This window comes from Ranitomeya imitator, chromosome 6, assembly GCF_032444005.1.
Source record: "Ranitomeya imitator isolate aRanImi1 chromosome 6, aRanImi1.pri, whole genome shotgun sequence".
In the NCBI taxonomy this organism is placed as follows: Eukaryota; Metazoa; Chordata; class Amphibia; order Anura; family Dendrobatidae; genus Ranitomeya; species Ranitomeya imitator.
Window position 1 is genome coordinate 339,792,202 of NC_091287.1, and position 14,626 is coordinate 339,806,827.

The 14,626-nt window shown below is 42.9% G+C and overlaps 1 protein-coding gene across 1 annotated transcript in view; it reads right to left on the reverse strand.

The window, feature by feature from the left end:
• Nucleotides 1-14,626, reverse strand: part of LOC138642625 (cytidine monophosphate-N-acetylneuraminic acid hydroxylase-like) — a 399,876-nt gene that overhangs the window by 155,778 nt on the left and 229,472 nt on the right. The window contains exon 4 of the mRNA XM_069730894.1: nt 9,325-9,434. Coding sequence (XP_069586995.1) covers nt 9,325-9,434 — 110 coding nt within the window. The remainder of the gene's footprint in view (nt 1-9,324; nt 9,435-14,626) is intronic.

Consider the following 14,626-nt stretch of genomic DNA (forward strand, 5'->3'; position numbering starts at 1 on the left):
AATTTTTGACTCATTAGACCACCATAGAGATTTACACTGATTCAGTGTCCATTCCTTGTGTTGCTTGGCCTAAACATGTCTCTTCTTGTTTCTAGTCCTAAGAAGTGGCTTATTTTTAGCAATTGGATCATAAGGGCCAACGTCTCAGCATCAGAAATAATTCTTCGTATTCCTTTCCCTTGGAACTTCTTATGAGCATCATTTTCATCATAGCAATTGATGTTTCAATGTTCTAGTAATTTTCCTGATTGACTTCATGTGTTAATTTAATGAGTGGTTCTTTCCGTATTCTGGCTTGGAACAATAATGGAATAGATCTCAGAACTATATGCAACTATATACCATCACTGACTCTGTATAACACACCTTATAGTTGCAAACACATTCTCAAAGCTAATGATTATGTAAGGAGATGGACATATTGCCCTGCTCCCCCTTGAAGACTTTGCCGCTGTATAAAATGTGATGTGTAATCTGAGTAATGAGTAATGTCTTGTGTACATCTTATGTCATGTGAACTGTAAGAGGTTTGCCTATGTAATGTGCTAACGTAAGGTCAGTCTGCCCCGTGTATCATATAAGTACTTCACCTAGCTTTTCCACACTGAACTTTCCTACCTTTCCAACTGACCCCTGCAATACCCCCAATGTTATTTATGACTTTGTTTACTCTGCCTTGATAATATGCATATGGCTCACTCTTAATTACCCGACCAAGATGAGCAAAGACCACTCCCCACTTCTTCACACCTGAATGCACTTTGTTGCACATATATTGCATAGAATAAAGGTACCGTCACACATAACGATTTATTTAACGATATTGTTGCTTTTTGTGACGTAGCAACGATATTGTTAACGAAATCGTTATGTGTGACAGCGACCAACGATCAGGCCCCTGCATCTCGGCTTTGGGAAAATGGCCGCCGCGATCTCTTCTGCGCACGCGCGGCATCCCGCGGCCATTTTCCTGAAGCCCCGTGCAGCAGAGCACTACATCTGCGCACGCGCGGCCCCAGGAAGATGGCCGCCCGCACCGATGAAAGGAATGACAGCGCAGATCGCGCGCTGTGTCTTCATGTGGGCACAGGGAATCCGGACCTTGGACATGCGCACACCACTACGCCACCAACGGAAACCTGGGGAAGAAAAGAACGCTGTGAACACGCCCACCTGACCAGACCAGCCTGATTGACAGGCGAAAACGCCGACTTTGGTAATGTATTTCTCGGCATACATGGGGAATCAGGGTACACTACATACACTATAGTAACGCACAGCGCAGGCCCTATTTAACAGTATTTATATCTCAATCTCAAAAAACGGGGTGACAGGTTCCCTTTAATTGTAGTCCTGTATAGGTCTGGAATAAGCCACCTAAAGATCTGGAATAAGTCATAGGAGCCATCAAATAACATCGTATGGCAAAACAAAAAAAGGGCAAAAATTTGCAATCCCTTAAAGGGAAAGGGGTACAAGAAACAATATCAGGATTAATTTGACTGGCTATACACCCTAACAAGTATCTATGACACTGTCAATTGGAGCAAATTCCCCTATATTTAAACATATCCAGTCACATTGATCCTGATATTGTTTCTTGTACCTCTTTTCCTTTAAGGGATTGCAATTTTTTGCCGTTTTTTTGCCTTGCTATGCAATGTTCTTCTACAGCGACTATATGAATAAGCCCCTGTGAGGGTCAAAATGTTATGTCGCCTCGCCATTTTCTCTATCCATGCACCTGAATTGTGTTATTGCTGCATCTGTATCTGTATAATAAAATTCTCGCAAGCATCTATTAAGAGTGTGCAGTGATGGTTTTTAGGCAGTACATTCAGCTCTGAAAACAGATGCAAACAACTCTTGTAAAATTTCACATTTTTTAAAAAGTTAAATTGGTTATTGTATTTGGGGAGATTTTATTTTTCTTGAATGATTTTGAGCTAAAACTCATTTTTTCAATATAAACTCTTTGTTTCCTTGCACATTCAAATTTAAAGGGGTGGTACGAAATACAAATTAATTTTCATACTAAATGCCTATCTATTTAACGCCATAATTTAAACTATTTTCTAATACAGAAATCTATTATTGACCAAAATATTGTTGGCACTCCCAAACATTAAAGTAAATCTACAAGTAAAGGAAGCTATTGCCACTACAAATTTAAACAAATCTTGTATTAACATTGTAGTGCAGCGGTGTCCTCACTGTGCAGTAAGAAGGCATTGACCCGGCAAAAGTTCAAAATAAAGTCTCGTTTAATGTACAGCGTACTCACAAACAGAAAGTAAAACGGATCCTCCGGATTGCAACTGGGAAAACAAAGAAAGTCCGTAACCGGTTGCCGAGGACTAAGGCACTGCAATGTACGCTGAGGGTGCCAGGCTTTTTGGCTCCGCCTGGCCCTGTGTTGCCTCACAGAAGTAGTGCTCTGCAGAGCTGTCTGCTCTGCCTGCTTGCAATACCAAAACTGACGCACCCAAACCCTTTACTGCAGGGCCTTTAACTTTAATCTGTAACCATGGGCCACATGGAAAACCCAAAAATAAAAGCTCATGACAGGTTTTCCTAAACCTGCCTTGGACAAATACCTTGCCCAAAGCCAACACTCACTTTTATTCTGCATTGCAATCACAACTATGCTTGTGAGGGCAATGCACTCCCACAGCCTCCATATGCTTCTTTGCACATCCTGGGGGGACACATAGTGACCCTCGCATATAACACCAGTCACTGCCTCACATACCTCCTGTGTTCAAACTTGTGGGGTTGAACATTTGTCACCATACAGGGGGCCTGTGACAGGGCATCTGCATTTCCCTGCGACTTCCTGGCTCAATGTTCCACTGAAAACTGAAGTTTAGTAGGGACAGGAACCATCTGGTGACCTGAGAATTCCAATCCCTTGCGTTTTTCATCCAGACGAGGGGTGAATGGTCTGGTACTAAACACAAAACTGACACCCGAGCAAATATTAGTGTAGGGACTCCATGGCCCACTTAATCACCAAGCACTCCTTCTCCACTATGCTATAATTTTCCCCGCCGGAGTCAGTTTGCTGCTCAAGTAGGTGACTGGATGCTAATCCCCGTTCACTTCCTGCAACAGCACGCTTCCCAGACCTACCTCTGAGGCATCTGTGTGCGCAATAAATGTTTCCTTGAATTTGGGGCTGATGAGCACCGGCTGTCCACACAACACCGACTGGAATGCTTCCTCCGCTTGAGGATTCCACCGGACCATAACTGACTTTTTACCTTTTTATAGGTCCATCAGGGGTGCTGATTTCCCTGCAAAATTGGGTATAACTGATGGTAGTATCCAATGATGCCGAGGAATGCCCTCACCTGTTTGATACTCAGCCAGTACCGGGCTTCAGTGAGTCCTATTGCACATTTCTTTGGGTTTGCTGTTAACCCCGCGATTCTGAAGGACTCCAACACTGCTTGTACCTGGCGCAGGTGGATATCCAAGTTGGTACTAAAGATGAATAGGTCATCTAAATAGGCCGACGCGTATTTCCGATGAGGCTCTAACACATTGTCCATCAGCCTCTGGAATGTGGCCGGAGCCCCATGTAACCCAAAAGGCAAGACATCATACTAATAGAGACCCTCTGGTGTGATAAAAGCGTTTTTTTCTTTTGCCAATGCCGTTAGCAGGACCTGCCAGTAACCTTTGGTGCGATTGAGCGTGGTGAAATACTGGGCCTCCTCCAGTCTGTCAATTAGCTCGTCCACCCGGGGAATTGGATAGAGGTCAAACTTAGATACCTCATTCAATTTCCTAAAGTCATTACTAAAATGTAAAGACCCATCTGGCTCTGGAATCAGCACAATGAGGCTAGCCCACTCACTCTGGAATTCTTCAATGACTCCTAACTGGAGCATTTGTTTCACTTCAGCTATGATGGCTTGCCTCCAGGCTTCTGGCACCCGGTACAGTTTCATCCATACCCTTACCCGGGCTCCGTGACTATGTCATGCTGGATCACCAAGGTCTGCCCTGGCAGCTCTGAGAATACATCCGTATTCTGTTGTACCAGAGCCCCAGCCTCCCATCGCTACTGTTTGGTGAGCGCTTCATAAATTTTATTAATTTTAACCTGACCCCTGGCCGTGTCCTTTGCCGGTGCCAGTGGGTTCCCCGGTGGTATGACCGGAGTCGTCTCCATGACCAAACATTCCTGGTCCTTCCAGGCTTTTAGCAGGTTTACATGGTGCAGTTGCTCAGGTTTCCTTTTTCCGGGTTGGTACACTATAATTCACTTCCCCCACCTTCCCCCGTATCTCATAAGGCACTTGCTACTTCGCCATGAGCTTATTCTCTGGGGTGGGCACTAGTACCAACACCTGGTCCCCTTCTTTAAAGGTCCTGACCGTGGCTCTTTTATTGTATGTGCGTCTCTGTGCAGCCTGGGCATCCATTAGATGCTCTTTTACTATGGTCTGTACTGCCGCATTCCGGTCCTGCATGCTTGCCATGTGCTCAATTACGCTTTGATGCAGAGTGGGCTCCTGTTCCCATGCTTCCTTAGCTACATTGAGCAGTCCCCTCAGATGACTGCCATGCAACAGTTCAAGTGGAGAAAAACCTGTGGACGCCTGTGGTACCTCATGGATAGCGAAAATCAGATAGGGCAATAACATGTCCCAAACCCTTTCATCCTTGGTGACCACCTTTTTGAGCATGGTTTTCAGGGTCTTATTGAACCTTTTTACTAATCCGTCGGTTTGTGATTGATATACTGATGTGCGTAGCTGTTTGATGCGGAGAAGATTGCATAGCTCCTTGGTCACCTTGGACATAAAAGGAGTCCATTGATCCGTAAGGATCTCCTTTGGTAGCCCAAGGTGACAAAACATGGAAAATAGCTCACGGGTTATTAGTTTTGCTGACGTGTGGCGGAGAGGTAACGCCTCTGGGTATTGGGTGGCATAGTCCACTCTGACCAAAATATGTTGATGGCCATGGGCAGACTTCTCGATAGGTCCTATCATGTCCATTGCTATCCGCTCAAAGGGTACCTCTATGATGGGCAGAGGTACCAATGGACTTCGGTAGTTCCCAGTGGGTGAGGTTATTTGGCACTCTGGACATGGGTCACAATACCTCTGGACCCCAGGCCAAAAAAAGCTGCAATATGCGCTCCTGCATCTATTTGGCCCCTGAGTGCCCTCCCAGTATGTGGGTGTGAGCCATGTCTAGCACCACCCGATGGTAGGATTGGGGCACCAGCAGCTGTTCAACCACCTCATCTCGGATTTTATCCAGCCGGTATAGCAACTCCTGGTGCATAACCAAGCAGGGAAAAACTGTCTCAGCACCCGGTTGCTGAGTCACTCCATTAATCTCTACCACCCGTTCTCGGGCTCGGGCCAGGGTGGGATCCTGGGGCTGAGCTGTCCCAAATTTACCAGTGGACACTTCCAGCTCGGGGATCGGTGGGGTCTCCTCGACCTCTCCTGCCAATACCTCTAGGGGAAACCTATCAGGGATACCTTCTGTCCTTAGGTTGGCGACCCCTAGGACAGGTATCCCTGACTCGGGATCTTCGGGTTCCACTCCCAGAATAGCATTTATGTTGGGAGGTTTAACCCTGATCTTCCACAGGGACCAGAATAGGGGCAAGTCTCTTCCCACCACAGTCCCATATGGAAGGGTTTCCACCACTCCCACCATAAGTTTGATTTCTCCACACAGTGTGGAAAAAGTAACCTTGGCGGTCGTGTACTCTCGGAGTTCACCATAGATACATATTTCACCCATGTTACATCCACTGGGGTTGTCCCCGGCAACAAGAGACCCATAGACCAGAGTCACTAAGCTCACGAAGTCCAAGAGAACCTCCGTCTGGTACCTGTTGACGAGTACCTGGCACAGTTGGGGCTCGCTGCCAACGTTGCCTGTAGTTGCGGCGCAGATGGGATGGGTCTACATAGACACTCGGCAAATATACCTGCAGTCCATGGGCTCAGTTGTTAGGGCAGCCACATGTCCAGGCCCTTAGCACCGTCAACACTTAATATCTGCAACACAGGGGACCTTGAGGCTGATTTAGGGGACACGGGTCTGATGTCACTTTCCTTTTGGGATACCCCCTCAGTATAGGCTTGGTCCGGATTGGCCTCAGTGGAGGTTCGTGGACTTTTCCCAGGCTCTTGAGCTGGCGGGACCTTACGTAACAGCCGGAGTGGAGCAGTGTCCCCTATAATGTCCTGGGTGGCTGTATACCGCTCATCCATCTTGGACAAATAGCTTGCCCAAAGCCAATACTCACTTTTATTCTGCATTGCAATCACAGCTATGCCTGTGACTGCAATGCACTCCCACGGCCTCCATATGCATTTTTCCACATCCTGGGAGACACATAGCGACCCTCGCATATAACACTGGTCACTGCCTCACAACACATAAATAAACATATCACAATAAGTAAAGTGGAATTAATGAAGAGAATGCTACCCTGCCCAAAGTAGGATTTGACACTATAATATAGAGGAATAGTTAATAAATACATTGCTGCAAATTATTTCAAATAAATCCACTTGGTTAGCACAGATTTAAAACAGGGGGAGTAGCAAAATATGTTTCTGATCGAAGTGATATAGCGCCCACAGAGGTAAAAGTTATATACTGTATATATTCAGGTCCTAAACCTTTCATATAAACCTATGTAAAGTGCATAGTGCATACAGTACAGTGATAAAATATTGGTATTAAACACGAGTGCATAACCAAAATGTGTACATTACGGGTAGTGTTCAAAATCTCAAGGCAAATACATGATTGGCTCTGCACTGCATTGTCAAGTTGTATATTCCTTCCTTTATATATGCCTACTGTGCTACATTTTAATCAGCATATTATTTCAGTATGTTATCAATGTGTTTGTCCTGCTGAAATTCTGTCCTATATTGTGTTAGGTATTCTTTATTTTGTGATATTACCTTATTGAAGTCAAGTGGATATATTTTACTTCTTAACTACTTACATTTGGAGGCATTAAATATTGTGCCTATTACATTTTTGCATATATACCCGTGTCACACACTTTTGTGCAGCATTGATTGTACTATAAGCATTGAGCACCTTTATATCTTTCATACATGCAATTAATCCACATGATAGGTCATACTAATTTTTGAACTTCTACTAGCATTATTATATTATGATTTGAATCAATTAGGACATTTTCAATCAAGTATTTGCCTTGAGATTTTCAACACTGCCTATAATGTGTAATTTGATACCAATATTAAAACACTGTACTGTATGCACTAGGCACTTTATTATTATTATTATTATTATTTATTTATATAGCACCATTAATTCCATGGTGCTGTACATGAGAAAGGGGTTACATACAGGGTTATAGATATCGTTTACAGTAAACAGGTTTACAGTGACAGACTGGTACAGAGGGGAGAGAACCCTGTCCTTGCGAACTTACGTAAGTTTATATTGAAGGTGTAGAACCTGAATACATATGTAAATTTACCTCAGTTCGGGCTATATTATTTTGTTGTAAAAATATTTTTTGTTGCTCCCCTGTTTTGAATCTGTGCTAACCAAGTGGATTTATGTGAAATAATTTGCAGCAATGTATTGATTAACTATTCCTCTGCATTATGGCGTAAAATTCTTATTTGGGTAATTGTGCTGGAAACGATATCTGGCATAACCTGGGAGAGTAGCATTCTATTAGTTAATTCCCCTTTTTAACTAAAAAGATTTGTTTAAATTTGAAGTGGCATTAGTTTCCTTTTCTTGTAGGTTTACTTTAATTTTCTAATATACTTTGATTAAAAATTCCCTATCCTTTCCTCACTAAGTATCTAAATTCTTTTCTTTTTTTTTTTTGCCTTGCGCGTCGGGTATTCTGACAATGCGTTCTGTTGCCTGGCTCATTACTGCTGACCTGAGCCAGTGACCCAGTGCGCTGTCATTGTGCACATCACGCAGGGACTAGCCCAGCCCCTGAAAGGAAGGTCATGCATCATTTCAGGGATGGGGCAGTAGCTGTGGCAGTGACTACAGCCTCTGTCTCCTGATGAAGCTTCGTTTGAGTATCCCAGCATGCAACCAAAGCATCAACAAAAAGGACGTAGCTAAAAAAATAGAAAAGCAGTTAGATAGTGTAGTTAGAGAATTTTTAATTCAAGTATGCTAGAAAATAGTTTAGATTATGGCATTAAAGTTAAGATTAGGGATATAGGATGAAATTATTTTGTAGTTCGGACTGCCCTTTTAATGCAATCTGTGGTCATAAATTATTTTGTAAATTGGGTTTCATTAGAAATGTTGCACTATTTTGCTTTCATTAAATGGATCCTCCAGCGATGAAGCAGGGTAAGTATAAAACCTAACATTTATTAGCATATGTTAAAATCGTAAATGATCACGGAAACCTCAACGCATTTCAGAGAGGAGTCTTACTCATGAGACCATGAGTAAGGCTCCATGCCGAAACGTATTGGTTTAGTGTGCTGCATAAGGTTAACGTGATCATTTACAATTTTAACATGTGCTAAGTTTTACACATACCCTGCTTCATTGCTGGTGAGCTGACTCTTCCTCCCCCTCTTTTACAGGCTATTTGTGCAGGAAAACGTTCAACTTTAATGCAGCCTGTGGCCAAAAATCAGCCTATAGAAGATGAGAAAAGACAGTTAAAAGAGTTGCACACTTTCCTGTTAGACTCAGAATGAGCTATCTAATGGATTTTCAGGTAAAGAGGTCGGCCACTTGCTCTTGTTAGTGTAGCTTTTCTCATACCAACCAGCACTTCTGTCTAAGCAATGGCTGCTAATGGAGGAGAACATGGCCAGACCTGGTCATCAGTCTCCTCAGATAGAAAATTATAGTATTTTCTTACTGGAGACGGCTGATGGACAGGTCTGGGCACTTGATCCTCTACCAGCAACCATTGTATAGACATGAGTGTTGGACAGTTTGTGAGAAAGTGGCCAATCTTTAGCAGAGCATCCATCAGGGATCTCATTCCAATAGTCCAATGTTTTTTTTAAACTCTGTCTTATCTATCTACACTGAGCTCCATTCAGCGGACTTATTTCTACAGATCACATTAATATTCGAAGAAAGGAAGAGCCTGTGGAACCAAAATGGTACAAAATTTGTAATGAACCCAATTACAAAAATGATTTTTTTTTTTAGCCCAAACTACGGTACATGTATTTAAGTAAAAGAAATGGCTCAAAAGTTGGCAAACTTAAAACACACTGGGATCTGCAGAACACGTTATGTCTGTCTGAACTTGAAAAACAAGTTTTCCTGTACTGTACCATGATACTGTACCTGAAGTTCCCCAATTTCTAAATCAATTTTAGTTTTTGGGTCAGCATCCCAGGGATTTGGTGGATATAATTCAACAAGTGAAATGCCATCTTCTTCATCTTTTTCAATGACTAAACAATAAAAGAGCAATATATATATAATTATTTACAATTTTAGATAGGCTGAGTGTGTCATTTAGCAGCAAATTCTGACTTACCAGTGTACATAAGGTCAAAAAGACCAATTCATACAACATTGTGGAGTAAAGAACTACTAGGGCGGTGTGAGAAATATCTCATAAAAATTGTCCTTGGTGTCCTCTCCAAACAGTAAATGCAGTAAGTCATACAAAAGAAAACAGTATAAAAGCATTACAAGTATGTTTGACTTTCACAATGGGCATTGGCTGCTAGTTTAGCTCTGAATAAACTTTGTGCACTTGTTCTGCCCGTATGAATGAAGTGCTGGAATTGTTCCTCCAGCTACAAATTTTTCCTTTGGGAGCTGAAAGAAGAGACGCAGGGGAACAAAGAAAAGATATGAATTTTTTTTTTATAATTGATATCAATTATATTAAAAACCTAAATATAAGTATTACACATGTGGTCAAAAATTGTTGGTACCCCTCGTTTAATGACAGAAAAACCCACAATGGTCACAGAAATAACTTGAATCTGACAAAAGTAATAATAGATTAAAAATCTATAAAAATAAACAAATGAAAGTCAGACATTGCTTTTCAACCATGCTTCCACATATTTAAAATAAATAAATAAATAAAACTCATGAAATAGGCCTGGGCAGATATGATGGCACCCCTGAAAATAATGTGTACCAAAAGGGACATTTTAAATCGTGGTGTGTCCACTAATTAGCATCACAAGTGTCTACAATCTTGGAATCAGTGAGTGGCCTGTATATAGGGCTACAGATACTCACTGTGCTGTTTGGTGACATGGGGTGTATCACACTCAACATGGACCAGAGGAAGCCAAGGAAAGAGTTGTCTCAGGAGATTAGAAAGAAAATTATAGACAAACATGATGTTCCCGTTTCTACAGTTGCACATATTATTCAGAAATACGTTGCTTTGTAGATACAGGCCTAGAAAGGAAAATGTGGTAACAACCCACAGTATTGCTGCGGTATGTCCAGGTGCTAAATTTCGACTAGTAAAACAGGTATGTAAATTATCAACTTTTATTTATATATTAATTTTTTAGTTCTCACTTTGACTAAAAGGCTGTAACGAAAAAAAAAACTGTGTTGGCAGATAGGTACACACCCAGAAAGGAAAATGTGGTAACAGCCAGCAGAACTGTTATGGGGGTTTACGATTGCAAAATTTGACACGTAAAACATGTATACAGAATAATGACATGTTCTTTTTCAAAGATTGTTTAAATACACAAACATATAGTTATAGTTATAGTTATTAAGGTTGAAGGAAGACTATAAGTCCATCTAGTTCAACCTATAGCCTAACCTAACATGCCCTAACATGCTGATCCAGAGGAAGGCAAAAAAAAACCATGTGGCAAAGAGTAAGCTCCACCTTGGGGAAAAAAATGTCTTCCCAACTCCACATACGGCAATCAGACTAGTTTCCTGGATCAACGCCCTATCAAGGAATCTAGTATATATAACCCCTAACATCATACTTTTCCAGAAATGTATCCAGTCCCCTCTTAAATTTAAGTAATGAATCACTCATTACAACATCATACGGCAGAGAGTTCCATAGTCTCACTGCTCTTACAGTAAAGAATCTGCGTCATGTGCTGCTCCCATCCTGCGCCCCCATCCTGTCATGTGCTGCTCCCATCCTGCGCCCCCATCCTGTCATGTGCTGCACCCATCCTGCGTCCCCATCCTGTCATGTGCTGCTCCCATCCTGCGCCTCCATTCTGACATGTGCTGCACCCATCCTGAGCCTCCATTCTGACATGTGCTGCTCCCATCCTGCGCCACTGTTCTTTAATTTGCTGCTCCCATCCATATGCCCAATTAACTGCTCCATAAAGGTTTATGGCCCCCATAAGATGCTCCACAGTATATGTCCCCGTACGCTGTTCCATAAAGGTTGATGGCCCCCATATGATGCTCCACAGTATATGTCCCCGTACGCTGTTCCATAAAGGTTGATGGCCCCATAAGATGCTCCATAGTATATGCCGCCGTACACTGCTCCATTATGGTTTATGGCCCCCATAAGATGCTCCATGGTATATGCCCCCGTACACTGCTCCATTATGGTTTATGGCCCCCATAAGATGCTCCATTGTATATGCTCCCATACACTGCTCCATTATGGTTTATGGCCCCATAAGATGCTCCATGGTATATGCCCCCGTACACTGCTCCATTATGGTTTATGGCCCCATAAGATGCTCTATAGTGTATGCCCCCGTACACTGCTCCATTATGGTTTATGGCCCCATAAGATGCTCCATTGTATATGCCCCCGTACACTGCTCCACTATGGTTTATGGCCCCATTAGATGCTCCATTGTATATGCCCCCGTACACTGCTCCATTATGGTTTATGGCCCCCATAAGATGCTCCATTGTATATGCCCCCGTACACTGCTCCATTATGGTTTATGGTCCCATAAGATGCTCCATTGCATATGACCCCGTACACTGCTCCATTATGGTTGATGGCCCCCATAAGACGCTCCAGTGTATATGCCCCCGTACACTGCTCCATTATGGTTTATGGCCCCATAAGATGCTCCATAGTGTATGCCCCCATACACTGCTCCATTATGGTTTATGGCCCCATAAGATGCTCCATAGTATATGCCCCCGTACACTGCTCCATTATGGTTTATGGCCCCATAAGATGCTCCATGGTATATGCCCTGTATGCTGCTGCAATATATGAAAAAAAAAAAATACCATACTCACCTATCGTCGCTGGGCGCCGAGTGCTGGGGGGCCTGAGCAGGCGGGGACACTGGCGCGCTGTGGGGGTCAGGTGCCGGTATCGCCGCTAGTTCAGGCCCCCCAGCACTTGCTATATTCACCTGGCCCCGTTCCACCGCTGCGCGCATTAAGCGCATCATCGCGCCCTCTGAACTGAACGTCACAGGCAGAGGACCGGGAAGATGGCAGCGCGCAGCAGTGGAACGGGGCCAGGTGAATATAGCTCATACTTACCCCCCTGGCGGTCCCTGCTTCTCTGTTGGAGATCACGGTGTGCGTTCAGTGTTTACGCATACCGCGATCTCCTGGGAGCGTCACTCTGTGGGGGCCAGACTGCGCCGGCGCTTGCGCTTGCGCAGTCTATAAAGGCGTTATATTATAGATATAAGATCACCCCTTAGTCTTCGTTTTTCCAAACTAAATAGCCCCAAGTGTAATAACCTATCTTGGTATTGCAGACCCCCCAGTCCTCTAATAACCTTGGTTGCTCTTCTCTGCACCCGCTCTAGTTCAGCTACGTCTTTCTTATACACCAGACGGAGACCAGAACTGTGCACAGTATTCTAAGTATCCTTATGTCCTAGACAGAATTGGACCAAAAAATGCTACATAGGTGTGGCATGCATGAGTGCAAAATTGAACTATTAAAACATGAGTGTAAAAATAATGTCCAGTTTTGTAACACACAGACTTTGTGAAGTAGACCATTTCATTTAAATATCTGGAATGTTGAGGATTTTCTTTTGAAGAAAAAAAGAAAAAAAGGAAGCCTTTACAAAAAGAAATGGAAAAAGATGTTGCTTATGATTTGTCAGTTTCACCAGCCAGGAAGCAGACTTTCTTAGACTAGCATTAGTTTCAATATTTTTCATAAGTAGGAAAATAATTAAAGAAATTGGCGTAATTAAATTTAGTCAGCTGGAAAAGGTTCCCTGCTGGAGTATATCACAGATCAATTCATATGAACACAGGCTGCAGCTCTTGCACGTCTCCTATCTCTGTCTCCTATCTCTATGTTCCCCTATCACTTGAATCTATGTATTATTATTCACAGACTACCACTCCCATTTTCTATGCTCTTCAGTGCTGCAGTAGTATACCCCACTATGTTTACAGTAGTTCTCCACTGTTTTAGGCATTTCTCTGCTTACCTCTAATGATGAGCTGTGCACACTGACCAACTATTCCTGTAAAACCTTAAAATGGATGATGCTTTCCCTGCCTCATTTTATAGTGGCTCTGATAGTCCCTCCTGATTGGCTGCCCTAAACAATGTGATATGATAGCTGAAAAAAATTATGGGACAGTCTGCGCGGTAGTGCTTGCCCTCATGTGAACCTGCTCTCTGGTTGATGCAATCTTCGGCAATGTGTGAAATATAGCCTGGAATCAGGGGCAGACATTGACAGCTTGGAGCCCCTGGGCAAGAAATGTGTATGGCCCCCCACCTTTTATGGAGACAAAGCAGCATATATTGTGTATATATATACAGTATATATGTGTATATGTATATATATATATATATATATATACTGTATAGCCACACACACATACATGTATATATATTACATAGTCTCCTTTATTATGTATATTGCCATTCCTTATTATACAGTAGAATGTAAGTCCGCAAGGACAGGGTCCTCTCCCCTCTGCACCAGTCTGTCATTGTAAATTTGTTTACTGTAAATGTTTTCTATAACCCTGTACGTAATCCCTTTTCTCATGTACAGCACCATGGAATTAATGGTGCTATATAAATGAATAATAATTATAATACAGTGCCCTCTCTTGTTATGTACAGCACCGTCTCTAACATATTGGATTATATAGAGCCCTGTTTTTTATTACATACTGTCCTGTCTTGTTAGCTGTATAATGCCATGATGGCTGATGGAGCATGGGAAAGCTTCTTTTCTAATGGAGGAGCTGATGTACTGGTAGTCTGGTAACCGGCTCTTCCATCAGCAGTCATTTTCTATCAAACAAGAGAGGGGACAATGTAATAAAAGAGGGTGCTGTGAATGACAAAAATAGCAAGAATACACTATGTAAGAGACATTACTGTACATAACAGCAGAAGAAGCTATATAATAAGGGACAGCATCATTGCCTTTTCCAAACCACCCCATCATTGCCCATTCCACCACCTCCATCATTGTTTTCTCCATCGCCAATCCATCATTGTCCTTTCCACCACTTCCATCATTGCTTTCTCCTCTACCACCCCATCATTGCCCATTCCACCACCACCATCAGTTCCTTCCCCCACCACCCCGATTATTACCCTTTCCACCATGACCATCATGGCTTTCTCCCCCACCACCCCATCATTGCACATTCCACCAACTCCATCATTGCTTTCTCTCCCACGACCCCAGCATTGTCCTTTCCACCA